This window comes from Sinocyclocheilus anshuiensis, unplaced genomic scaffold, assembly GCF_001515605.1.
Source record: "Sinocyclocheilus anshuiensis isolate Anshui unplaced genomic scaffold, SAMN03320099.WGS_v1.1 scaffold423, whole genome shotgun sequence".
In the NCBI taxonomy this organism is placed as follows: Eukaryota; Metazoa; Chordata; class Actinopteri; order Cypriniformes; family Cyprinidae; genus Sinocyclocheilus; species Sinocyclocheilus anshuiensis.
Window position 1 is genome coordinate 1,314,784 of NW_015549610.1, and position 25,856 is coordinate 1,340,639.

At 37.1% G+C, this 25,856-nt stretch overlaps 5 protein-coding genes across 9 annotated transcripts in view; 3 read left to right on the top strand and 2 right to left on the bottom strand.

The window, feature by feature from the left end:
* Positions 1 to 213: 213 nt before the first annotated feature.
* On the bottom strand, positions 214 to 4,978 carry LOC107659166 (interferon regulatory factor 4-like). The gene is made up of 9 exons (XM_016448001.1): positions 4,925 to 4,978; positions 4,583 to 4,780; positions 3,740 to 3,926; positions 3,525 to 3,610; positions 3,344 to 3,446; positions 3,151 to 3,258; positions 1,682 to 2,014; positions 616 to 728; positions 214 to 518 (listed from the first exon to the last, which is right to left on the bottom strand). Exons 2-9 carry the CDS (start codon positions 4,778 to 4,780, stop codon positions 351 to 353), a joined length of 1,296 nt encoding a protein of 431 aa, XP_016303487.1. The 5' UTR covers positions 4,925 to 4,978; the 3' UTR covers positions 214 to 350.
* Positions 4,979 to 11,421: 6,443 nt separating this feature from the next.
* On the top strand, positions 11,422 to 14,307 carry LOC107659167 (histidine triad nucleotide-binding protein 3-like). 3 transcript variants are annotated; one of them, XM_016448004.1, is made up of 6 exons: positions 11,422 to 11,633; positions 12,748 to 12,865; positions 13,178 to 13,247; positions 13,330 to 13,450; positions 13,567 to 13,654; positions 13,946 to 14,307. In XM_016448004.1, the coding sequence occupies exons 1-5, from the start codon at positions 11,511 to 11,513 to the stop codon at positions 13,648 to 13,650; spliced, it is 516 nt and encodes a 171-aa protein (XP_016303490.1). In that variant the 5' UTR covers positions 11,422 to 11,510; the 3' UTR covers positions 13,651 to 13,654; positions 13,946 to 14,307. The 3 variants fall into 3 exon arrangements, with proteins under 3 accessions (XP_016303490.1, XP_016303489.1, XP_016303488.1); XM_016448003.1 differs by having other exon boundaries at positions 13,567 to 13,649; XM_016448002.1 differs by lacking the exon at positions 13,946 to 14,307 and having other exon boundaries at positions 13,567 to 13,876.
* A 1,741-nt stretch (positions 14,308 to 16,048) lies between these two features.
* LOC107659168 (syntaxin-11-like) lies at positions 16,049 to 18,054 on the bottom strand. The gene is made up of 2 exons (XM_016448006.1): positions 17,978 to 18,054; positions 16,049 to 17,398 (listed from the first exon to the last, which is right to left on the bottom strand). Exon 2 carries the CDS (start codon positions 17,391 to 17,393, stop codon positions 16,506 to 16,508), a length of 888 nt encoding a protein of 295 aa, XP_016303492.1. The 5' UTR covers positions 17,394 to 17,398; positions 17,978 to 18,054; the 3' UTR covers positions 16,049 to 16,505.
* A 739-nt stretch (positions 18,055 to 18,793) lies between these two features.
* Positions 18,794 to 20,544, top strand: LOC107659169 (syntaxin-11-like). 3 transcript variants are annotated; one of them, XM_016448008.1, is made up of 3 exons: positions 18,794 to 18,867; positions 19,325 to 19,392; positions 19,527 to 20,544. In XM_016448008.1, exon 3 carries the CDS (start codon positions 19,542 to 19,544, stop codon positions 20,415 to 20,417), a length of 876 nt encoding a protein of 291 aa, XP_016303494.1. In that variant the 5' UTR covers positions 18,794 to 18,867; positions 19,325 to 19,392; positions 19,527 to 19,541; the 3' UTR covers positions 20,418 to 20,544. The 3 variants fall into 3 exon arrangements, with proteins under 3 accessions (XP_016303494.1, XP_016303493.1, XP_016303495.1); XM_016448007.1 differs by lacking the exon at positions 18,794 to 18,867 and adding an exon at positions 18,874 to 18,960; XM_016448009.1 differs by lacking the exons at positions 18,794 to 18,867; positions 19,325 to 19,392 and adding an exon at positions 18,874 to 18,960.
* A 1,470-nt stretch (positions 20,545 to 22,014) lies between these two features.
* LOC107659212 (monofunctional C1-tetrahydrofolate synthase, mitochondrial-like) overlaps positions 22,015 to 25,856 on the top strand; it is a 44,553-nt gene continuing 40,711 nt past the window's right edge. The window contains exons 1-6 of the mRNA XM_016448078.1: positions 22,015 to 22,348; positions 23,995 to 24,079; positions 24,186 to 24,236; positions 24,420 to 24,473; positions 24,554 to 24,678; positions 25,000 to 25,100. Coding sequence (XP_016303564.1) covers positions 22,116 to 22,348; positions 23,995 to 24,079; positions 24,186 to 24,236; positions 24,420 to 24,473; positions 24,554 to 24,678; positions 25,000 to 25,100 — 649 coding nt within the window. The 5' untranslated portion in view covers positions 22,015 to 22,115. The remainder of the gene's footprint in view (positions 22,349 to 23,994; positions 24,080 to 24,185; positions 24,237 to 24,419; positions 24,474 to 24,553; positions 24,679 to 24,999; positions 25,101 to 25,856) is intronic.

The following is a 25,856-nucleotide window of genomic DNA, read 5'->3' on the forward strand; positions in this document are numbered from 1 at the left end:
CTGTTCATAAGCAAAGATTTGTAACCCTGAGTTAAAAATGGCGCTAACCCCCTTTCAAAATTACAAAAATAATTCTGAAAATTTAATGAAAAAGGCAGTTTTTTTTGTCAATACAATAGAAGTCAATGGGTCGTTTGGTTCTCAATGTTCTTGAAAATGCCTTCTTTTATGTTCCACAGAAGAAAGAAAGTCATACAGGTTTGGAACAACATGAGGGTGAGTAAATGATAACAGAATCTTTATTCTCTTTTTGTGAACTTTCCCTTTAACCCAGGATTAAAACTTGCTTTAACCCTGGGTTAAGCAAGATGTTATTCCAGGATTAAGGGCAAAGTGACAAGCCTCCAGGGTCAATTTTGAGGACCGCTGTTAGGGAGATGTGTGATGACTCTGTGGTAGTCTTGGGTCGGGGAAAGGGTGTGTTCAGCGGGCAGGTGTGAAAGCTCATGGCTGCGGATGTAGTTCATGCTGCCGGGATGACTGAGGAAAAGAAGCTGACGAGCAAACAGTGGCTCAACCTGTGACATGATGACAAAAGTAAATTAAGATGACATGAATATCATTTATGTTTTGTTCATAACTTCAGCGGTATTATAAGGAACCAAAGAAATGTACCTGCACTGTGAAAGTCCTTCTTGGTCTTTGAGCATCAGTGCTCTCATCCTCAAAGAATAGCAGGACTTGAGAGCATGGTGCAGGACGAGCGTGGAGGGCGTAACTCTGCAACTCTACAGAAGATATGGATTTTAATCACATACAATGACAGGTGAGAACTTCAGCAATACATTAGATTTTTTAATGTTTTTTTTCTCCAGGACTCTTTAATGAACAGGTATTTCAAAAGAACAGTATTTATTTTAAAATAGAAAACATTTGCAATATTATAAATGTCTTAAATATAATTTAATTATATTTCATTTAATAATTTAATGCATAAAACTGCTGTATCAATTTCATCAAAATCATACTGACCCCAGACTTTTAAACGTCTGTATAAAATGTGGCAGATTATTCAGATTAATGGTCATTCAAAATTATCAAATCTTAAACTATTTTCCTGAATCTTGAATATTTAAGTACATCCTCGTTACAAAGTGTTTATTTGTAAATGGCATGTATTTGATCATGTTTCTTAAGCCATTGGGTAAAGCAAATGATCTTATCTCTTTCTGTAATACAGACTTTTTTTCTCATTCTCTACTTGCTTTCCATACTATGAGCTTTAGGTCTAATGTGGCACATGTGATTTCTGTGGTATTTGAGTTGTATTCATCATATGCTGGAAAGTTCTGTGAGAATCACAACAATCAGTGAATCTATGACAGAAGGCGGGCGTGCATGAGTTGTAACTCATAGATGACTGACTGTCACTAAATATCAACCCACAGATAATGTGGCACTATTTACTGTAAAAGTCTGACGCGTTTGTTTACAGTAAAATGTGTGTATTTTGGAGATGTGCAAATATGATGCATACAAACAGAGAATTAATAGACAGTTATAAAGATTTACCATAAATGACTGTCAGCGTTTACTGAAAACGATGAGTGATGAAGTAACCTGTTCATTTATTTATTAATTTTCTGTTTGTTTTCCAATGAATGACATCAGATCATTTGTCATAATCTTAGTGTAATTTATCGGAAATGCCGTACACGTGAATGTGTTCCTATGCGCTAACCTGTTATGAACAGATGAGTGTCCAGCAGTTTGCAGTTCTGCTCTTTCTCCAGCTTGTTGGGCTTGTCGGTAGGTGGTGCGTGAGCTCCCTCCCAGTACACCCTGCAGGGGCAGCGGCGGCGGGCGTAGAGCCCATCAGGGGCCATCCAGAGTATAACGCCACGCTCCAGAGATGCCCCTTCAGCATGAGGGAGTTCAACCAGCTCTGGGGCCCCAGGTGAAGTGTAGGCCTGTCCCTCTCTGCTAGGGCCCAGCTGACAGCCTTCTGGACTACTCACTGTTACCTCTCGCACCAGAGCTTCCCGGTAAAACACCACCACATGTAAGCGGTAATCTATTTGAGAAGATGATCAAAATAAATAAACACTTAGATGACCTGGCATCATCTAACGCTAAATTAATATATTTTTAAACACAATTGAATAAATCAGCAGTCACGCTAGTCTTTTTTGTATTAATATAAGATGCTTTGTTTGCATTTTTAGGGTGACTTTTTTAACATTTTGTCAAGGGTCTACAGATGAAAAGCAGCATTTTGGCTAATTCTGGCACATTTACAGTAATGTTCATTAATGTGCATTGCCCATGTAAACAAATCAACTTGAACATACACAATACAGACACTTTAATGGTTGTAGTATGAATCTTTGTAGTATTAAAAATCATAATTCAACATATCATAAATGTAATAATATGCAGTCTACTCCACTGTACTGCAATCCTGCACATTTAATACACCATGATGTATCATTCTTCTATTGGTCACATGTCTTCACGTGATATAAATTCACAAGTCCGAGTTCACCAAACTTATATTTTGGGATGCAGTGGAATTCGCGTGAGCTTGCATTTCCGGTCTCCCGTATTTGCATGCATATGAATGGAAGTCAATGGAACGCCTCTTATGAACACCTCCTACCACTGTTAAAGTCGGAATGAAATTAAAATTCATCTATTTTCTAAATGCATATTATTGATTTTATTGAATGATTCATTCATGCATGTTTTTTTTACCACATAATTTCTTATTAAAATTTCATAAATCGTCTGGTAAAATGACAAACTTCTCTGTATTCTACACCATGTATTCTGGACTTTTCCAACTATTTAGTCTTTCTTACAATCCAAATTTGCACTTTGCCGCCTCCCGGTCAACAACTGATGGATAGAACCAAGTCCCTGTTCTACATTTTTGATAATCTGCTTCATTCAAAATATGGAAGAATAGATCAGTTGCTACTTCTGTTACACTGTGACTTTAAATCTTAAGTAGCAATCTTGAGTCAAAATATCAATTTTTCATTCAGTACATCATAATGTTGTGATTCCTAAATAAATTATTTGTAGTACTTAAAATGACTGATTTTAGTTTTTAGCGTTTCATTTCTGTTTCTACTACTTAAAGATCAGTCCACCTGCCCGAATCGAGCCTGTCACTGTCACTGTCTCTGTGTGTTTATGATTATGTACCTGAGAGGGCCACTGCCTCAGCAGATCTCATGCTGGTGTCCAGGGTGAAGGGAGACGGCTGTGGATCAGATGCATTGCAACTGTAGAAAGAGCCACTGAACTGGTACCCTGCACATACAGAAATATGTCAATGCAAATGCATACTACTGGAACTTACAGTAGTTGTACTTTCTCTCTCAAACACACAAAGTACCAGGTTCCCATCGCGGAGTGTAGGGGCTCTGGCTGTAAGGGATCTCAGATAGGGTTGAGTAATCCCTCCATCCTCTGTCTGCTGGAGAAAGATAGTTGCACACCTGTAAGGACAAGCACATATGGTGATCTGAAGTGCAAAGATAGGAACGCACAAATCAAAGATGGTGTTTGATTCTAACCTGAGATGGTGCTGGCGCATAAGGTGGGTGTATTGGATAACTGGGTGAGCTTGAATTGGACTGTGAATCTTCAAGAGATCTGGATCCTGAAACATTTAAATATATATATTTGTTGTTGTTGTTTTCATCATATCTAAAGAAGTATTTATTAGACAAATGGCAGCAAACAGCTGTTCTACTGTGGGATGTCATTTGATGTTTTTCTCCTTCCTTGCCTTTTTTGGATCCTTCCGGAACAATCCTATACACTTTATAGGGGTCTGATATGTCAAGCTGACTACGCTCCACAAGCTCCTCAAAGTCGTTGCTCTTGTTAAGAGCACATCGAAGACGTGTTTTCCAAGTTGGTGGGTCAGGTTTGTCAATACCCTCCCGATGCTTGCCTTTGAATAGGGCCCAAGCCTGCAGGAAAGCCAACATATGGGTCAATGTTATGCTAGGATGCCCTTAAAAAGGAGATTTTAATTTTTTTAAGAAATCTAGTTTCTACCAAGTAACCTTGGTTTTATGTTGGTTTCATACATTTTTCAAATAATTTTTGATTTATAGATGTGGAGTGGTGCGACCATTGTCGTTCCTTAATACTTAATTGTTGCTTTCAAAAAAGGTTTTCAAACATATTTTAGTAAGGTAATATTTTTAACAAAAACTGAATTTTTGAGTCCTGAATATTAAGACGTTTGACCTGAAGAAAAAACGTGCTTTCTCATAAAAAGTGATTATGCAAACACTGCACTACTTAATGATTTCAGCCTTTTAATGAGATTTTGACTCCAAACAGTAGACATTTTTAGGCACCACAACAAAACGAAAAAATTCGACAACGTCCCAGCAAACACAAAACGTTTTTACAACCTTTTCACAACGTGAACGCAGTTGTGTTTGCTGGGGTTAAGAGTTGCATTTGAATGTATTTTTAATAACACAAATGTACGATCACATACATGCACTGTCTGCAATGTTATTAAGATCACATGAGAGAAATAATGCTTTACTGACGCTGCATGGGTCTGTTTCTCATCCCCTCAACCCTCAACGTGCATCCTGACAGACTGTACCTTGAAGAGCGCAGCATCCTCCTCCCTGTTGTAGTCCTGTTTGCCCGCGTGCTTCCACGGAATCCGAAAGATACTTTTCTCCTCGTTCTCCCACACTAGTCCAGAGTATTTTCCGGTGTCCACCTGCTGTATCAACCACTGACGCAACTTTCCGTTACCGGAGCCCCCCGCCATCGCGCGCTCTTCATCTGAACACATCTGAAAACAAAATCGTGTATCATTCAGCTTTTTTCAAATTTGGCACTACTAAATTAAATGTAAAAACCAATATGGTTAAAGCTAGTAGTTAAACAAATAACTAAAAATGCAGGAAAGTCCGAACTGAAAAAGACATATGCCTACTGCAGAAAGTACTGGAGCGCGTGCTACCCTCTTTCAGAGCTTTTTCGAGTTTTGAAATGTGTCAGTAACGTAGTTCAGCTTTCGACCGCGACTTTTCTTCAATCGTTTGCATTGACAGGGGCGGAGCGTTCTTCCACGCACCTGCAGCGCGCGTGAGATATGACGGACGTCCCGTAAACACGCGGGGGCTTCACATGATATCGAGCCCACGCGCGCTGCAGCGGGACTTTTGGCGTTTAATAAAATAATTTTCATTTCTTTGAATTCGGTGACGTTGAAATGCCAGCTGTTTGTTTCTAGATACAAGTGTAATCTGTGTGTTCAAGTCTTGACTAGATTATAAAGTGGGCACAACCTTAGCCATGCAACTACACACAGAAACGTGTGGGCTCGTTGAATAATACAAAACAGCCATCAACCGATAAAATGGGAGAAAAGAAAAAGAAAATCTAGGTAAATTCTGAAATAGGCTATATTAATAAATCGTACTGATATGTGTATGGTAATGGTGAATTCAGGTGAAGTGGGACGCTTTATGAATTTACCGTTGTTGAAACATGGTTCCAGATGGCTTAGCCCCTCACATACTACCATTTAAACCATTGTATTACCGTTCTTTTAAAAAACGCATTTTTATCATATTTTAATCTGACTATTGTGTGCCCCATATAAACACATTAGACCTACCACAAACTAACCATCACATATGGCTATTTTATAACGTTAACATGATTTTCCGCAGAAGGCTTGACGTTTTACGTGCTCTGTCTAGTGTTTGAGCTGTTCTCCGTCATCTGAAAGCTTCAAACTATGTATTATTCTCAGTGGCATTCCTCAGTAAGGCTGATCTCTGTCTATTTGTAGCCAACAGAGGGCAGTAAAGGGCCATTCTCCAAAAAGACAAGACAGCAACCACTTCATAAACCACTACATTGCAATAGAATTTTAAAATCAAGAATTTTCATCCTACACAAGACCATTTCATTCAGTAATAGTGGGAGGTTAGATGTGTCAATTTCTGGTTCATAATTTACACTGTCATAACACTGCCACAAATTTTTAATAATAATAATAAATTGTAAGATATACAAAAATTTGCTGTCTGATATTCATGGAGTCTTTCAATATATTGAAATAAATCCAACATATCAAGGTGAGGGAACTTGCAACCTTTATTTGCCAAAACAAAAACTAACCAACTGCTAAATAATTTTATTTAAAATAAAATAATTTTGAAGAAATGTAGGCCTATATGAATATTATTTTAGGCTTAGCTAGCGATGGGAACCAGTTAAATTGTGATATAAGATATGCAAGCCTGTGAAAAATGATGTGCAGTCCAAATTTACAATGAATAGTACAAAGGGGATTGCTGGCACAATTCTTTTACTTTATCTTATGGTATCTGGGATTTAAAAATTGAACTTTTCAGTTTTTTATCTTGTGTCATTTGAAAGTCAAATTCAAACTGAAATGTTTTATTATGCCTTTAACATCTATTTTGGCTACTTTTCAAAACACTTGTGAAGAAAACACCCCCCCACACACACACACACACACTTTTTTTTAAGTGTCATTAATATAATTCATATTTTAAATTGTATTTTGACAATTTAGCAAAGGTATCTGAAATATCTAATTCGTGAAAATATTAAATAATAATAATAATATCAAATAATAAGCCCACTGTATAACTATAGTGTATAACTATAACTATTATACACTAGTAACAGCATAGTAACAACACTTGGGCCCTTCTGTGCCAGTTCTGGTATAATTTGATCTTTTTCCTTTAAAATGAAAACTATAATTTTACTAAAACTAAAAATATACTCCACAAATCCAAAAACACTGATATATCCATTAGATCAGTCAACCTCAAAACTGTTTCAACTGACTAAATCTCACAAATGTTGATAGATAAAATTAAAAACAGCATAGCTATTCATCAAAAGTGCTGAGATTAGATTTTGTGCCATATATGATCAAAAGAAAAAGGTGAAAAGAACATATTTATAGGCCTATTGTGCGTCAAGAAACATAGTTAGTAGGCGGATTAAATAAACTTGAGCATGTTAAAATCATCTTGGTTAAAAGTGCCTATAGCTGAAGAGAAACAATAACAAGCTGAAACTCAAAACTATGAAACCTCCGACCCTAGTGATGTAATGTAAAAAAAAATGGTAGCGGCCTCAACAGTGAGAGGTAGTTTGTTTGTTTGCTTTGATATTTTATTATTGCCACTGTAACCTGGAGCACTCTCTTTGTCATAAAACAGTTGAGAAGGCTAATTGATATAGCTAGTGTTTAATTATTTTATTATTTTCATCAACAACAAAGACAAACACAGCGTTATTATAAGCGTTGTCGGTGAGCGTGATTTCACCAAGTACAACATGTTCCTGGATCAACATCCTTGTTTGATCCTGGAACAACATTCCAATCAGCCAATCAGAATTGAGATATAACTTTTCAGGAAATATCTGCTTTAGGCTTGCAATCAGGATGTCAGGAATCCAGTCTATGAACTTCCGTTCACTCACCACCAGAGGTCACGTGCTCACTACATTGACTCTCACACCACACAGACTGTTACATTTCACTCCAGACTACAGTTCCCATCATCCATTGCACTGATTACACACACACAGCTGAATCCAATCAGACAGGCTTTATAAACTCTGGACTTCCTCATTCAGATCGCTGAGTATTGTTTGCGTTTATCGCTCTCTAAGTGCTATCACTTTACGGAGCCAGTTTCCTCTCCTAGTTTAGTCTTGATTCCAGTCTGTTTTTCTCGTCCTGTCTGTCAGCTGCCTACCCTGGAATTATTAGCCTGTCTTGGATTATCCCTTTCGCCTTGCTGTTCGGACTGTGTTTGCACCTTGCCTGGACTATTGCTCATGTTATCGGATTACCCCTCTTGTCAAGCCCTCTGGATACTGTTAGCCGCCGATCGACAAGCCTGCTTTGGATTACTCTTGTCTTGCCCTCAATACACCTGTGTGCCATTGTCTGACCCTTGCCTGTTTTGACCATGTTTAAGAATAAAGATTTGCAAATGGATCCGCATGCATCTCGTCTCGTCGGCTCCGTAACACAGGGTTAGGTGCTTCTACACCCTTTTTAATCAGCTATCATTTCCCACTGATTTTAGGAATAAATTATGGGTTGGGTTAGGTTTAGGGGTAGGGATTGGGCTAAATCTATATTTTTGGACAATAATGTTGATCCAGGAACATGTCTTTCTTGGCTAAATCAAGTGTTGTCGTAGATTAGACAAATAATTTTTTAGGACAAACAAACTCCGATCAGTTGTTTTAGTAGGCTAATTCTAACAGGGACACGGATATATGGCCAGTCCTCCACTTTGAAAAACACGGTCATTCTAGCCGCCACGTTGTTTTGTTCTGCGTGCATATACTAGGCGCTACGGTAATAGAGTGTAAAAACTCAGATCAAAGGAAAAGCGATCTCTGGCATTCATTTATTGAGCCAGGTTTATCTGTCAATAATTAATGAATGAATTGATTAATTAATTAATACATTTTAAATAATACAAATGTTAAAAAAACGGTCTGATAAAATGAAAATGACTTCAAATGTTGAGTAATATTAAATGTAGAATTTTCAAATAAAATGAAAATAACTGACTGATGAGAAATAACAAAATAAAACCCTTTCATGAACTCGCATATAACCATATTTATCTGTAAATTCACATCGTTATGACAAGAAAACTCCCTGTTTCCACAAAAAAAGTTAAAATTTTTTCAGTACACCACTCCAGAATGTCATTTCCGCCACGTTGTTTTGTAATAGGCGCTACGGTAAAATCATATAAAACCTCAGATCAAAGGAAAACCTATCTCTGGCATTCATTTATTGAGCCAGTTTCTCTGTCCATAATGAATAAATTAATGAATGAATGAACGAACGAACGAATAAATAAATAAATAAATAAATAAATGCATTTAAAATAATACAAATGTTAAAAAAACGGTCTGATAAAATGAAAATGACTTCAAACGTTGAGTAATTTCCAAATAATATGACAATAACTGTCTGGTGAGAAATAACAAAATAAAAGCCTTTCGTAAAAAAGACTAATTGAAGATGTAAAAGCCTTCCGAGCTCTAAAAAGAAAACTCCCTGTTTCCACAGACCAGTTTCAATTCAGATTAATAGTCCACTACCCCAGGATCAGCCAGTTTCAGGACGATCTGATTTCCCATTACAAAATAAAAGCCCTCCAAAAACTCATATATGACCAGTTTTGTCTTTGATTTTGGATAGCTTCCACTGAACAATTTCAATTCAGATTGACAGTCCACTACCCCAGGGTGTCACTCAACCAGTATCAGGACGATCTGATGTTGAATTACAAAATAAATGCCCTCCAAAATCTCATATATGACCAGTTTTGTCTTTGAATTTGAATAGCTCTAAAAAGAAAACTCCCTGTTCCCACAGACCAGTTTCAATTCAGATTGACAGTCCACTACCCCAGTGTGTCACTCAGCCTGTTTCAAGACGATCTGATGTTGCATTACATACAAAAAACCCTCCAAAAACTCATATTCTACCTGTTCTGCCTGTGATTTTGGATAGCTCCACAGACCCGTTTCAATTCAGATTGACAGTCCACCACCCCAGAGTGCCACTGGGCCAATGCCAGGACTGTCTGATGTTGCATTACAAAATAAAAGCCCTCAAAACAACTTGCATATAACCTGTATTTTCCATATTTTCAGATAGCTCTAAAAAGAAAATTTCCATAGACACTTCAGATTGATAGCACACCACCCCAGAGTGTCACTTATGCAATGTCAGGACTATATGATGTACAATTCCAAATTGAAAGCCCTCCAAAAACTCAAATAAATTCTGTTTTGTCTGTCATTTCAGATTAGTATAAAAAAGAAACTTCTGATTTAATCTAGTTTCCCCTCAGATTGACAGTACACTTTCTCAGTGTCACTTACACCATTTCAGTACTGTCTGATGTTGAATTCCAAAATAAGAGCTCGCCAAAACTTGTATATACACTGTTTTGTTTACACAGTCCTAAAGTAATGTAGGTGATAATATGAGAAGGCGTACTATCAATCTGAAGTGAAAGTAGTCTGTGTAAACAACGAGATACTGTTTTCTACTTATCTGAATCATTAGACAGTCCTGACGTTGTGTGAGTGATATTCTGCACTTGTGTGAGTGATCAGTCTGAAGTGAAAATGGTTTGTGGAAACAGAGTTTCCATTTTATACCAATCTAAACTGTTATACAAAACATCTTATGAGTTTTTGAAGGACTTCAATTTGTAATATTGCACCAGATAGTCCTGACATTGTGGGAGCGACGATGATGTCTACTGGTTATCTGAAGTCAAAGTGGTCTGTGGAAACAGGGAGTTTCCTTTTTAAACCAATCCAAATCGACAGACAAAGCAGCTTAAATATGAGCTTTTAGAGGGCTTCTATTTTGGAATTATACATCAGATAGTCCAGATATTTGCTGCGTTTACGCCATATCGTAATTACCGTCATTTCGAGATGACAGCACGTGACGTTCTACTCGGAGCCGTTCAAGTCATCGGATGCTTTTCTATGGCAACACTATCAAAGCCTAATCAGAGCCTGCGGTGGTCAGGTGGTACAGCGGTCACGTGGTACAAGTCGTAGCTCTCAGAAAACTCCCAGTTCACAAGTTGTAATTACGAGTTCTACGAGGACGTGAATGCTTTTTACAAGTTGGAATCTCCTAATTACGGGAATGCCGATATGGCCTGAACGCACCTATTGTGTGGGTGACTCTCTGAGCAGGTGTACCATCACTCTGAAGGGAAAGTGGTCTGTGGAAACAGGGAGCTTAATTTTTATACCAATCAGAATTGACAGACAAAATTCTCGTGGGGGGACATTTATTTTGTAATTACACATCAGATCCAGACATTTGTAGAAGTGACACTCTGGGGTGGTGTACTATTAATCTGAATTTAAACTGGTCTGTGGAGTTTCCTTTTAAGAGCTATTCAAATCACAGGCCGAACAGGTAGAATATGAGTTTTTGGAGGGCTTTTATTTTGTAATGCAACATCAGATCGTCCTGAAACTGGCTGATCCTGGGGTAGTGGACTATTAATCTGAATTTAAACTGGTCTGTGGAAACAGGGAGTTTTCTTTTTAGAGCTATGAAGGCTTTTAAATTTTCAATTAGTCTTTTTTACGAAAGGCTTTTATTTTGTTATTTCTCGCCAGACAGTTATTTTCATATTATTTGTAAATTACTCAATGTTTGAAGTCATTTTCATTTTATCAGACCGTTTTTTAAACGTGTATTATTTTTAATGTATTTATTTATTCGTTCGTTCGTTCATTCATTTATTCATTATGGACCGAGAAACTGGCTCAATGAATGAATGCCAGAGATCGGGTTTCCTTTGATCTGATGGTTTATATGATTTTACCGTAACGCCTAGTATATGCGCGCATCTCAAAACAACGTGGCGGCTAGAATGACCGTGTTTTTCAAAGTGGAGGGCTGGCCTGACCGCAGTTTCATTTGTCCCGAACACTAGTCTGTCAGAATGGCTGGAGAAAAGTGTGTCTCTGATGATAAGCAGGATTCTTCTGACGACTGCGGGGAAGAGAAGTGTATTTTCTGTAAAATCGCAAACAGAGACGATCCATCCACTGAGATATTGGCGGAAGTACGTTACGTTGATCTGTATTGACTTGGTTTCTTGTTGTCTGGGTAGCTTAATTTCAAAGGTGAATTAGGTAAATTCTAAATTAGGTACTCTTTCTAAATGTAACTTTATAATATTAGGCCTATAGCCTGTATTTGACAGCTCTTCAAGAGTTCATTATAGTCATCATCCAACTTGAAGGAAGAAAGACGAACTGGGAAGGAAATATGATAAACAGGATTGGTTCCGTGACTTAAGTTTCTAGAACAGTTCTGTGATACGCGAAGCGCTTTATATAGAGGACAAACTGTTCTCGATCTACTTATTTTTGTATTGACATTATTTAATGAGTCATTTAGATGTTTTAATTCAAATGACATAAAAAGTACAGCGGCAGTAGAGCTTTACTTTCACTTTTCGCTTCTTTCTGAAATAACACGATCCGGCTTTTATTGGAAAGGAGGAAGAGCTTTGGGGGAACAAGCTAAATGCTATTAACTAATATGGTATATGAGTATGAAATATGAACAAGAAGCAAATATAATAATTTTATATTCATAATAAAACACAATAATTAAACATCCTCAAAATTGTCCTAGCTTATTTAAAAAATATCTTTGAGTCATAACTTCTGCTGTGGTTATGGCGTCATATTTAGTCATTTCACCTTCGTCATTTCTCATTAGCTGAAGTGATGTTACTCATCCAGTAAGTAACAAAAATTGGCACGCTGCCAGCTACTGCTCTCAAAAGTTAATTAAAACCACAACTTTTCGACCCTAAGGTCTTCGTCAGGCAAAACGAAAAAAATTTTTTTATTTGTTTATTGACTGTGGTTTCATATGATCGAGCACCTGCCCAAAGTTTTTGGATGTGCGCAAATGACACTCTCTTCACTCATCCAGTATGCCCCCTGTATAAATACAGTGGGGTCCTTAGATACACATTATAAAGTCATTTACTTAATGAAGTGTGTTACTTTGAACTATTACAAAACAAATTCATAATGTTTCCCCTCAGTTTTCTGTAACATACAATAATAATCAATGATAATTACAATTAGTATCTTATACTGTTAATGCCAAGGTAAATAAAAATGTAATGCGCAATTATTATTATATTTTTTTTTTTACAGGATGAGGACATTGTTTGTTTCCAGGACATTGATCCAGGTGCACCTCATCACTACCTGGTTATACCAAAGAAACATATCCATAGCTGTTTGTCACTCCAAAGAGATGATATAAATCTTGGTAAGATTATGTCTCTTTTGGATGTGCATTTGATTATTAAATTGTGTATTACTGTTTTGTGAATGGCTTTTGTATTTCTAGCCAGCAGAAGGTAGAAACACAGAGAAATTAAGTATTGAGCTCTGGTTTATTTTGCTTATTGTTAGACTGATTATATATTGACAATACAATTACAATACAATTAACAAGCAATGCCATACTGATGACAGGGCTGATGTTTCATTTAACTGATTTTATCGAAAACAAGTATTTTAATAAGATACAGTGGTTAAATGGGATTTTCAATAATCTAAATGTTATTATCCCGAGCAGTGAAGAAGATGGCAGATATGGGAAGAGAGGTACTGAAAGCCAAGAATGTCACAAATTTGGAAGACATCAGGTTTGAAGACAACACTACTGTCATATTAATCAAGCATTTATTTGGATGAAGCAGTTATTAAATGAGAACATGACTATTTCAGTCTAGGTTTCCATGTACCTCCATATATCACTGTCCCCCACCTGCACCTCCATGTTCTAGCACCTTTTAGTCAGCTGTTTAAATGGGCAATATGCAAGTACACATCCTTCTGGTACCTCACTGTGAGTAAACTAAAGATGTTTCAAGCATTTATTTGATTACACTTCGTTGTATATGAATTCATAAAGTTTTAACAATTTATCATTATTTCTCTTTTTGTGTGTGTGTTGTCTTAAAGGAGGAGAAGCTGCTTCAGAAACTGACGGAGAAAAAAAAAGAAAAAAAGAATGGGCATGTGACAGTTGCATGCCGCCATGTGTAGCTATGTGAGCCTTATTACTTAACTAAAAAACTTGAAATCACAAGACACTTTAGTGAAGATCAGTGGACATTGTTTTTTCTTTTTCATTGTTTGGTTTGAGCCTTAAAGGCCTGCCATTTAACGTTATTTTTATATTTTATTTATATAATGCTAAAGTATTTTAAAAACCAGGATGGTATCCTTTAAACTGACAATCAATATTTTAACTAAAGTGTAATCTGATCAATAATGTCTAATGTTATTAAATGGATGGAAATGTTGATTTTTGTGTAATTGATTATTTATGTTTGTACAGATTCTACATGCTATATTGTGAAAGATTTATGGTACAGTGAGCCATCAACACATTCATGGTCACACCCAGGGGTGTTGCTGGGAGGGGCCCAGAACAATGTTCTCTGGGGGTTGGAATCCCCCCACCCCCCTGAACGTGATTTTGAGGAGGCCCAGAAAAAATCATTGCAGTGGACCCAGAAATCCTAGCGACACCACAGGTCACACCATTATGTTTCCTTCAGTGTTCATGCTCATGTTCTTTACATACTGATCAGAGGGGCACATCCTGTCCAAGTGTGCGGTTCTTGGCATGGACAAAGGTTAAAGGGGTCATATGATGCGATTAAAGTTTTTCCTTTCTCTTTGGAGTGTTACAAGCTCTTGGTACATAAAGAAGATCTGTAAAGTTGCAAAGACTAAAGTCTCAAATCCAAAGATATTCTTTATAAAAGTTAAGAGTCAGCCACACCTACCTAAAACGGCTCGTTCTAACGCCCCCACATGTCTACGTCACGATGTGGGAAGATTTGCATAACGCCGCCCAAATGTTCACGCAAAGAAAGAAGGGACTGTTTCCTGGTAGAGTAGACTACAATGCCGGCTGTTCTGACTCACAGACTGTAAGTACGTTTTTTATATTTAAAGAATTTGCCACTGACGATTCAAACGCGAGTTTTGAGCAGTGTAGAGTAGCGCTTGTTGTTTGTGATTTCTCCGATCACAAATGCAGATATGGTTTTATGTTTATGTGGCGCGATGCAATGCAACACGTAAAAAGACAGTATAAGTCATTATAATCCGTAATTATGTCCCACTGGATGCAACGAATCGTTTATAATGGGTTTTAATGTTTTTGTCTTGTCGCTCCGGCTGGGACACGGCATCACAGTATGGTAAGGGGCGTAACATTTCCGTCACATGCTTGAGGTATTTGGCCAATCACAGCGCACTGGATAGCTGGCCAATCAGAGCACACTTCGCTTTTCAGACCGATGAGCTTTGTAAAAATCGACGCGTTTCAGAAAGGCGGGGCATAGAGGAGAAACAATAATGTGTTTTTTGAACCTTAAACCGCATAAACACATTTCATTACACCAAATACACAAAATATTGTTCTTTTTAGCAACGTCATATGACCCCTTTAAACAGGCTTGCAGTGCAATCATCAAAACACGGTAGCATGGATCATGATCTATTCTATCTACTTGTTTTATTTTTATTTATCATAAAAAATAACAACATGACCCTCTAACACAAGCTCTCTCTATTCGATTTCTATGCTTTATTCTTTGTATTTTATATTTATTATTAAAAAAGACAAAAAAAACTTCCGGGAAACCATCCGGGACCTGTCACATCACTTACATATTGTTGCACTTTTGTTGGTTTGATTGCTTCTATTGTCCTCATTTGTAAGTCACTTTGGAAAAAAGCATCTGCTAAATGATTAAATGTAAATGTAAATAAATGATGGTTTTCCATAAACAGTAGATCACATCTGTGGCACGTATGGTTTTTTCAGGAACAAGGAAATGTTCCTCATGTGACATTTTATATCCAAATAGTTTTAAAAATCTGTAAGCTTTTAAAAATAGTCGACAGTCCAAGCAAAGTAAAATTTCTAATTCATATAATAATGTGACAAGGCAATCAAAATGTCAATGTCAACACATTTATCTTAAATTACTTAAAAACCCTAGAGTGTTATTTTATGTTTCCTCATTCTAGCTAAGGCAAACTAAAAAGTTTCCCTGTTGTTTCATGTGTAATAAAATCCACGGTGTACAAAAAGGTGAAAAAATTTGTTGATATTGTATATACCCAGTTGACTCCTAAAGATGAAAGAATAGCCACATGTATTAAAAAATAATTAATTAAAATTTGTAATGTATTGTTGGCATACCTATCAACAAGAATATTTTCTGATAATCCAGTATACTAATTGCATTTGAAATGTCATAAAGACCCAAACATTTTGCCACATGCAATTAATTTAATAATAAAGACAAAGCAAGTAAGAATTATATAAGATATATAATTATATATAATTATATATCTTTTATTTAGCTGATATTGCTTCAGAAAAACTAATTGACTGAAAAAACAGTGATCAACTTGCACTGAAAATATGGCAAAACACGGCAAATGCTTCATAGTCCGGATTATTTAATGTAAAAGGGTCTAGAAAGTGCATATTTAGTTCAACCATTAGAATGATGAAAGATATAATAGTGTAAATTATGTTAATAAATTATAGCCTATGCATATGTTGCAATATTACACAATTTCTAGCATTTACAGTATGTGTTTACAAGTATCAAACTGCAAATGAAAAGGCATTTTTTTATGAAGGCAAATAGTAAGGACTGTATGTTGTGAAGTTGTGCAGACTGTCTTTCTTTGGTTTGTTTTAGTTGTTTAATTTGCTCTCATATGTTATTGTTCACTTCAGTAGCATCAGGTTTAATGATCACTCAAGAGAGCTTAGTTTTGGAAAACTATGGTCCTTTTCTCAACATATCTCTTGACTTTACCCATTTTTAAAATGTGCCCTCCAATGCACAACTCCTCACTGTTCATCAGATTTGAGCGCATGGAAAGCATCCACAGAACATTTTCTTGAATGGGTTGTTATTGTCATGTTTCTTGGCCCGTCCCAGTTTGATAAGGACTTCGCCAAGCATAGCATCTGTTTTCTGAACATTGTTTAAGATGTAGTCTGTCATGGGTCCTTGTTCCTCTACAAGCATAGCCACATCCAGGAACACTTCATGAAGGCTCTGGAGTCGGCTTTCTAAATCCAGCAGGTCACGATGTCGGCTCTCGATCTGGTTGAGCGCCGAACGAGCCGTTTTCCCTTCTGACATGACGTTATCATTGAAGATGTTCCACTGACCATTCTCCAGCATCTCCTCAATCTGGTCACCTGTCACGTCTCGGCCCACAATCTCCATTTGCCTTTGAATATGACGCTTGCACGATTCTTTGTGATCCATCTCAGCATCATTGTACTCTGTCATTGCATCTCGGAAGTTGTTGCTTAGGGTGGCGTACTGTGTTCGGGCAATTCTCGCCACAGCTGAGTTGAGGCCATGCTCCTCTTCGAGCTCTTTGGCGTGGGCGTCCATTTTTTGTAGACGTGCCAGAACGTCCTGTCCACGGGTCTTGATGTCTCCTACGATGACACTGGCATCCTGCTTTACGTGAGTTGTACGAGTTGGTTCGCTAAGTATACGTGTGTTTTGGTCCCTGAGACGCTTCACCTCCAGGCGGATGAACTGAATCTCACGTCTAGTGTCTTGAGCCTCATCGAGCACAGAGTCCATCTCATCACTGTTGTCATAAATGACTGCCTGTTGGCTGAAATCCTCCTCCAGGTCCACATTGCTGAAAGAGTCTGATTCCACCTCCTCTAGCTGGCTATTAGACTCTGAAATGGTCTGAAGATGATCCAATCTGTCCCTCATGATTGCTAGAGGGGAGAATGAACGGAAAAGGACACTCAGTGCCACCAGAAGTGATAGGAAATATGTGATCTGATGTAAACGATCTAAAACAATATAGCATATCGATAACGTTCATATTTACATCACGTAGTCCTTGTTTTCAAGAATAAAATCATTTTCATTCCTTGTGTACCTTTTGAAACTGACTGTAAAAGGGGGAGATAATGCTTCCTTATCAACCCTGAAGAAGTCACAAGTCTAACAAGTTCATCTGTGAAACTATTTCTGACTGGCGTCACTCACCAAACAAGTTTGAATGGATTGAATTGATAGTTCAGCTTTTGTTTCTTTACATATGGTGTTCTCTTCAATTGTTTTATATGAAATGTATAAATAAGATATCCAAAATATCCAACTTTATTCGAGCTATTAAATAAAAAATTTTTTTCAAGCATTTTACATTTTTACACTGACAACATTCTAACGAATATATAGGGCCTATTATAGGAATAATTATCCATAAATCCGTAAAGTAGAAGCGATGAGCTGAAAAAAAGATGAAAGAAAGAAAGAAACTCCTTGGCATATACTACAAAGTACATTACCTTGGCTTTTTGTCCAAACTTACGACCACTTCTGTTGATATGTCATCTCGAGGCTGCAGCTCCATCCTCACTGCACTGGTGCAGCTGTCATTAATGGGTGGGGGAAAGGAATGCGCGTTCCAGGGCGTAACTTTGACGCCAAACCTGTTCGCTCTGTTTTGCGAAATGGGACCGAGTACGATGCCTTCTTCATGTTTTCCATGTCATATAATACAATTTAATAAAAATGTGTGTAGCCTAATATTGGGCCCTGACATGCAAAAATGTTTGCAAAGTCAAGGATTCAAAAGTCTGAGCAACTTCGAGCTTCAATTTAGTAAGTGTATTGACAATGGAAATAGATTATAGTTGACAGAAAGTAGATGATTGAATGATTAAATTTAAATCTTCTTCACTAAAATGTAAAAAAAAAAAAAAACAACAGCAGAGGGCAAAACAGAATACCAAATATTTTTCTTCTAATAAATATAATTAATTATTAATTGTAATAATCAATTAGATTATTAGCCTATAATAACCAACTGGTCGGAGAATGTGCATATTGGTTGTTTATACTAAATATGTTTTTTTTTTCTTCTGTTTTCTTTGCCTGTCTAAATTCTGTCTATTCTCTGTACGTTAAACAACACGACCACCGCAACTGCAGTAGACTTCAAATGTAGCCTACATCCATTAACAGTGACAAAAAATGAGTTTGGTTTATTTACAATCAGAAAGAACGTTGAGTACACGTGTTCTGTACTTCCCTCAGCACTTTTCGCAAATAAAATGTCTAATCTCTGCTGCCCTCTGTCGGACATACTGATCTCTTCACACCTGACTTGGGGGGTGGGGTCTGTGTGTTACGTCATCACTCACATGCGGTGTGGGACGAGAAGAGGTGAAATTAGGTAAATGTGGTTTTTATTTTTGATAATAGCGTGATTTTCGTAACCTGCAAAACGGATTTTGCAAGGAATGCACAGAGAAGGTCATAATTTGAGGTAGGCCACAATGATAATATTGCTCAAAGCAGAGAAGGCTAATTGTTTTGCCAAGCATTAAACGTAGGTCAGGTTTAATTAAAAAGTTTAAAACATTTTCTCCACTGATGCGATGCCTATATCAAGTCTGATTGTACGTATTTGGGATAATATTTGTTTGTTTTTTTATGTACTAAATCAATAGACTCTTTTTTCTTTATTTATTGAGTATAAGTAAATACATAAAAATGCAGTTTTTGCCTTCTCTTCAAATTTTATAAAATGCATAATGATGAAGCAGAGTCTAATAGAAAACGTAATGAGAGTAAAACAAAGCTTTTATTTTTAAATGTGGACCTACAAACAAGTCTATCTTGTCTGACAGGTTTTTAGTGACACAAGTGTACTTTTCCACAAGTCGGACGTTTTGACGTGTGGGTTACGTCTAACAAGGTATATTCTGTTCAAGAGTTGTTGTTTTTTTGTTGTTGTTACCCATATATAGCCTACTGTATATTTTACCGGCTGCTGTTTATGTGTGTTCGCTTTGTTATGAATTTAGACCAAATCTGTTTTAAACGTTTCAGTCCAATATTTCAGTCATGAGGGACAGACTTGGACATCTCCAGGCAGTATCACTGTCTAATGGCACTGCAACAGAACATGAAACTGCCCAAGCGCTCTCTCCATCAGAAAACACAGACTATGATGACCCTCCTCAGGACCTCAGCACCAACCCTGACATGGAAGCTGTCTTTGATGAGGCACAGGAGGCTCGTCGTCAGATTCAGTACATCCACCTGGAAGTAAAGCGTCTCAGGGAGCGAAACTCACATATTTTTACAGGCACGGTCTGCTCTAGTGCTTCTAATACCTGTGACTCTAATGCTATTGCAGCTGACATCAAAACACGTGGACAGGAGATGCTCGTGCACCTTCGCAAGATGGATTCCCACAGGAAAGAGTTAGAGGAAAAGTATGGCGTCAATTCACCCATGACGAGAATCGCCCGAACACAGTACGCCAGCATAAGCAACAGTTTCCGTGATGCCATGGTGGAGTACAATGACGCTGAGATGAGCCATAGGGAGTCCTGCAAGGCGTATATTCAACGGCAGATGGAGATTGTGGGCCGAGAGGTCACAGGTGACCAGATCGAAGAGATGTTGGAGAGCGGTCAGTGGAACGTCTTCAGTGAGAACATGGTTTCAGAAGGTAAAACGGCACGGTCTGCACTCATCCAGATCGAGAGCCGACATACAGAACTGCTACAGCTAGAGAGACGCATTCAGAGCCTTCATGAGGTTTTTCTGGATGTGGCCATGTTGGTAGAAGAGCAGAGTTCAATGATAGACTACATTCACACCAATGTTCAGTCAACTGAGGTGGAGGTCAGGGATGTCCTTGTGAAGCTGGAGCGAGCCAAGAGACATGACAGGAACAATCCGTTTAAGAAAATGTTCTTCTGGAAACGATGACATGGGCACAGATATCACAATGTCAAAAATGCATACTAAGTGATTCAGGTTTTTTTGTTTATGTTAGTTTTTATATTCCTATTCCTTATTTAGGCAAATTTATATTCATCTTCTGAAGAAAAATAAACACACATCGCTGAAATAAATCTATCAGTGTTATAAATATTTCAGTAGTTTGTGGGTTTTTTTGACACCAGAATTATCTTAAATACTTACATTTTGTTTATTATAAACATGCATTTTTAAAGCTTGCAGTTTTGGCAGATAACTCATTTTGTGACTTTGGGGATTTGGAAATCCTTTTTTTCTGTGGTTTGCACTTCATCAAGTGTTTATTCTTATGTAAAATGTATCTTGTCAATATAACTATATTTTTAAGTTAGGTATTGGATGATGGTTAGTTGTAATGGACCCCAACTATTTCATGTGTAGTGTGTACACAAATCTTTTATCAGCTGTATCTCATTTGGTGTGCATTCATTCAAAGTTTTGTAGCATATGTCATAAATTAGAGTGTAATTTTGTTACCCTAATTAGATCCCATGTGCCTACCTCGTGTGAAACGTGATGTCCCCTGGTCACAACTATTAAAATAACACATGCCAGGATACCAAAAACCTTTCTGACTTTGGTAAAAAAAAAAGTTGCTACAATGACATTGCTATATAATACTTTGTTAAAATGTTGTTCCAGGGACAACTGTGTTATGTACGGTGATGCATAAAAAACATGGAATAAACAGGAAGATACCTATTCACCTATACACTTCTGTTCAAAGGTTTGGGGTCAGTAGGACTTATTTTTTTGAAAGAAATTGATACTTTTATTAAGCAATGATGCATTCAATTAATCAAAGGTAACAGTAAACACAAATAATTGTTTGAAAGATTTTATTTCCAATAAATGCTATTTGAAATTTTTTTTACTCTATACTTATCAAAGAATATAAAAAAATTATCACGGTTTCCACAAAACATTAAGCAGCACAACTGTTTTCTACATTGATAATAAGAAATGTTTCTTGAGCAGCAAATCAGCATATTAGAATGATTTCTGAAAGATCATGTGACACTTTAGACTTGTGTAATGGCTGATGAAAATTAATCTTTTCAATCTAAAAATACGTATGGGTAACACTTTATTTTAAGGTGTCCTTGTTATACATGTTACATGTTCTTGCTATTATAATAACAATTAATTATGCATAATTACATGCACGTAACCCTAAACCAAACCCTAACCATATAGTAAGTACATGTAGTTCATTAATATTACTCAGTACTTAAATGTATAATTACACTGTAACAAAGACACCTTAAAATAAAGTGTAACCTACATTTGAAAATATATTAAATAGAAAACAGGTGTTTTAAATTGTAAGACTCCAAACTTTTGAATGGTAGTGTACAGGCTGCTGTAGACTCAAACTTGCAAACACAAAGCTCATGACATGAATGTGACTGCTGGATCTAGATAGGCCAATACGGATTTGTAAAGAAAGAGAAAATAAGGTTACGAAAATAGTTGTCCAATGCCATGTGAGTCATTCGTCGTGCTCAGACTTGTAATAATTATTCAGACGTTTCCTCCTTGGCTGCAGCGCACGCGCTAGTCCAGCTCTGCTCGAGATCACCTGAGCATCAGACACGACAATCTCTGTTTAGACTCCAGACCCGGTGGACGTTTTCTCGGGGAAAGATGAGACTGTCGGTCGCTTTTCGCCATGCACATCTTAGCCACGCCAGCATTCGACGATCACGAGCGGGTGTTAAAGTATTAAACTCGGAGAACAGACGCATATCCGATAATAGCGCGGTTTCTCATCCATGGGTTCGGGAAGCTAGTTCGACCAGCGGTACAAGTGAAACGGTAACGAGTTTTAAAAGTCATCCACGAAAAAACGATGGACCGCTGTATCAAAGTGCTGTTTGGTAAGAATAAAACACGCTATTAAGGCTCTAAACCTAAATGCGACAAAACTTTTATTTTCTAAAACACGCTGAATGACTTTTGTGATTGTAACAGTTTGGTTCTGTATTTATAGCGACTTGACTAAAATATCTAACGTTATATTGTCTTGGCGTTTATTTGTTTCCACGTGCTACCGGTGTTCGGCCGCCAGCTGATGTAACTTCTGCCTCCCATTAGTCTTCGTCTATACACCCTTTTAATACGAACTGCGTTGTGTGCTAATTCAGTTGCATATTAACATTGTGTTACTGTATGAATTCAAGTTTTCTTACAAAAAGTGACTTTTGTTTGAACTAAGGTTGAAAACATGTTATTTGTAGGTAAGTGTTACACTGAATGCCCTTATTTAACCCGCTCCCCTGGTGGGCGATCACGATACTGACTTTATTTACAGATTCATCGAGTCAGTAGCTATGCGTAATATTGGATTTTGCATAATTTAAAACCGGGTAAGGCTTTTTTTATTTTTTTTAAAGACATGGGAGTATTGTAACACAGGTTGAGTTATAACACCATTTTTGAACATATATTGCTGCTACACCAGTGAAATCTCTGTTATACATGACGAACATCTCCACTGGGACATTTGTTGTAAGACTATAGAAATAGAATAGCAATGTAAAGAATTTACAGGACAACTAGTTTAATTAAATCGGTATTATAGTAAAGCTTGCAAAAACTGAGTTACACTCGTTGAACTGTTACAACAGTCTCCCCTAAAATCTTTAACAGATGGAAACTGTGTGGAACTTGTGTATCATTGCCCAATCAAACCATACAAGTGTATCTTTTTGATGTCTGTAAACAAAGGTCAAAGGTCAGGTATCTGCTATAGAGGGTTAAAATAATCAGTAAAGATGCCTTTGCAGCCAGCCTTACAAAAGATGCTTACAGTGATGTAATAGACTCCACGATAACACAAGATAAGTTTATCTGCTGCTAGTCAAAATGTGTTGGCCCACCTGCTTAAAAGTATTATAATCAGCTGAGTGAACAAGACTGATTACTATTTATTTATTTTGCCTTTATTGCTTTCTGTCATAGTTAAAAACAGGACACCAGTCTAGTTGTTATGATTTGTGGCCAGTATAAAGGTTTTAAACCTCATCTGGCCAGGCACAGGGAGAACTTGTGTTTAAGTGTTTAGAGAGGTTTAAGATCTACTTGGCTGTGGATGTATAAAAAACATTTTTTTTGGTCATGTTAGCAATCATTGTGTTAATATTAATGATACACGTTTCGGTCTAAAACTTGCAGCTAATGCTCTGCTTTTATCTGAGGTTCAAAGTCTGTGTTTCAGAGACTAAAAACAAAAAAAGCAGGCAAAACGATGGAGTGCTGTTTAATGCGTGGTTAAAATAGATTTTTGCCTACAGAGCAGTCAGGAAAAGATAACAGAGTTGTTTAAAATGCGTATCTGCTTAAGCTTGATAAGTAAAAAAAAAAATAATAATAATGTTGTACTAATTGTATTGGATGTGTCTTATGTACATTCAATGAAAAGTTTTGTTCTCTTAGTGGAAGTTAATGAACATGCATAATATTACTTTTGATTAAATATGTGCTTAATGGTTAAATGTGCACTCTGTGTCCATCTCATTTACAGTGACATTGTTCAGAGGAGCAGAGAGGAGCTCAAAGCTATCAGAGAAACCAACCCAGGCCTCAAACCTACATTGGCTATCATACAGGTGTGTCTTTGTGTTTAGATAAAGAGTTGGAGAGCACTTGTGTGTATCTGTTGCTATGTGAATGTATCTCAGACACTAAAAGCTGGTTTGCTTTTACTTATGGAAGGCTGGTGAAGATGACGATTTGCTGGAGGTGAATAAGAAGATGGCTGGAAAGGTATAACTGTTTGTCTTCCCTTCTGTCCAACATGCAATAAATAAATGGGTGCAAGTAACACAAATCTTTGCATTATACATTACATTACATTTTAGCAGATGTTTTGCTGTTGATAAGATAAATGGAAATGCAAATTAATAGCTTATACAGTGATATATACCTGCTGATTTTGTATCCACACAGATCGGATTGAACGTTATGCAGATTTGTCTTCCACGCCAGTGCACAGAGGAAGAGGTCAGTGATGCTGCAAATTCTGAAAAGCAAATTAGAGTAGCTTTTTTGATTAAACCGAAACTATCCTCTTTATTCTACAGGCGATTGAGGAGATCTTGAGATTAAATGAGGATTCTCGTGTTTATGGCATTTTTTTGCACCTTCCTCAGTCCTTCCTCTCAAAAAGTGTCCGTAATGCCATCAAGCCACAGAAAGATGTGGATGGGTAAGCTACCGTTTTTTTGTTTATATTCATATGTGTAACCAAAAATCACTTTTTGGCATAAGTGCCAATGGTGGTTGATTTGAGAATTTTCTAGCTATGAATATTTCCCATCTGCCATGCTTTTGTATGGTATTTATTAAAAATAATTTTATTCTTATGACAGGGAAGTTATTGGGAAACTATTCATTGTAGGATACTTTTAAATATATTATAGATACATTTACTTTATTTAATTGAATAAAGTACAACAAGAAGTGTAATTTTAGGGTAGAAACTGAATGTTTTCCACATAAAGTCACATAGGCCTATATGTGTTTGCAGGGTCTCTGATCTTAATGTTGGCCGTGTAGTGTTGGGGGATCAGAGAGACGGCTTTGCTTCACCTATAGCTGGAGCTGTGCTGGAGATGCTTGCCAGGCACGGTGTGTATCTGTTTGTTTATGCATTTCGCCATATGTTATTACATTTGCATTCAAAAGGTGAAATGTTTCATATACACTACTAATTCTACTGAATGGAGTACAAAACAAATATCCATATTTATATGGGCCATTCTACAGAATTGGTGCAAACTTCTGTCCCACAACCAAAAAACACATTTAAAAAGCATTTAAGGATTCAAATCTTAGATGTTTATTAAAGGGGTCATCGGATGCCCATTTTCCACAAGTTTATATGATTCTTTAGGGTCTTAATGAAAAGTCTATAACATACTTTGGTTAAAATTTCTCAATGGTAGTGTAAAAAAACACCCTTATTACCTTGTCAAAATCAGCTCTGTTTTCAGCACGCCGTTCAAGTCCATGTTGCTTTAAATGCTAATGAGCTCTGCTGACCCCGCCCCTCTCTTCCAAGTAGGTATAACTACAGACTGGAGATCTCCAAAATGGGGTGTGAACTCCAAAAGTGGGCAGAACCTCCAAAATGGGGCGGAGTCTCCTCGGGCAAAGACTTTCACCATTGGCTCTGGCTTCGGCCAATTGTTATTGACTTACATTTCAAAATAAAACTTTATAAGTTTCCTGAACTGCATCTTTCTTTACCACGCTATTCAGCGTCAATCCCGCCGTGAAGTCAATTTCACTGGTTAAGGTTAGGGTCAGGTGTGGGCAGTGTTGGGAAGGTTACTTTGGAAATGTAATAGGTTACAGATTACAAGTTACCCTATTTAAAATGTA

Bases quoted from the DNA above. Each gene is read 5' to 3' on its own strand.
- LOC107659166 (XM_016448001.1), bottom strand. From the start codon at position 4,780: ATGTGTTCAGATGAAGAGCGCGCGATGGCGGGGGGCTCCGGTAACGGA. The intron at 3,447-3,524 runs GTTAGAATCAAA...TTGTCCTTACAG, and splicing joins ATGCGCCAGCACCATCTCAG to GTGTGCAACTATCTTTCTCC. The intron at 519-615 runs GTACATTTCTTT...ATCATGTCACAG, and splicing joins GAAGGACTTTCACAGTGCAG to GTTGAGCCACTGTTTGCTCG.
- LOC107659167 (XM_016448004.1), top strand. From the start codon at position 11,511: ATGGCTGGAGAAAAGTGTGTCTCTGATGATAAGCAGGATTCTTCTGAC. The intron at 12,866-13,177 runs GTAAGATTATGT...TATCCCGAGCAG, and splicing joins AAGAGATGATATAAATCTTG to TGAAGAAGATGGCAGATATG. The intron at 13,248-13,329 runs GTTTGAAGACAA...TGACTATTTCAG, and splicing joins ACAAATTTGGAAGACATCAG to TCTAGGTTTCCATGTACCTC.
- LOC107659168 (XM_016448006.1), bottom strand. From the start codon at position 17,393: ATGAGGGACAGATTGGATCATCTTCAGACCATTTCAGAGTCTAATAGC.
- LOC107659169 (XM_016448008.1), top strand. From the start codon at position 19,542: ATGAGGGACAGACTTGGACATCTCCAGGCAGTATCACTGTCTAATGGC.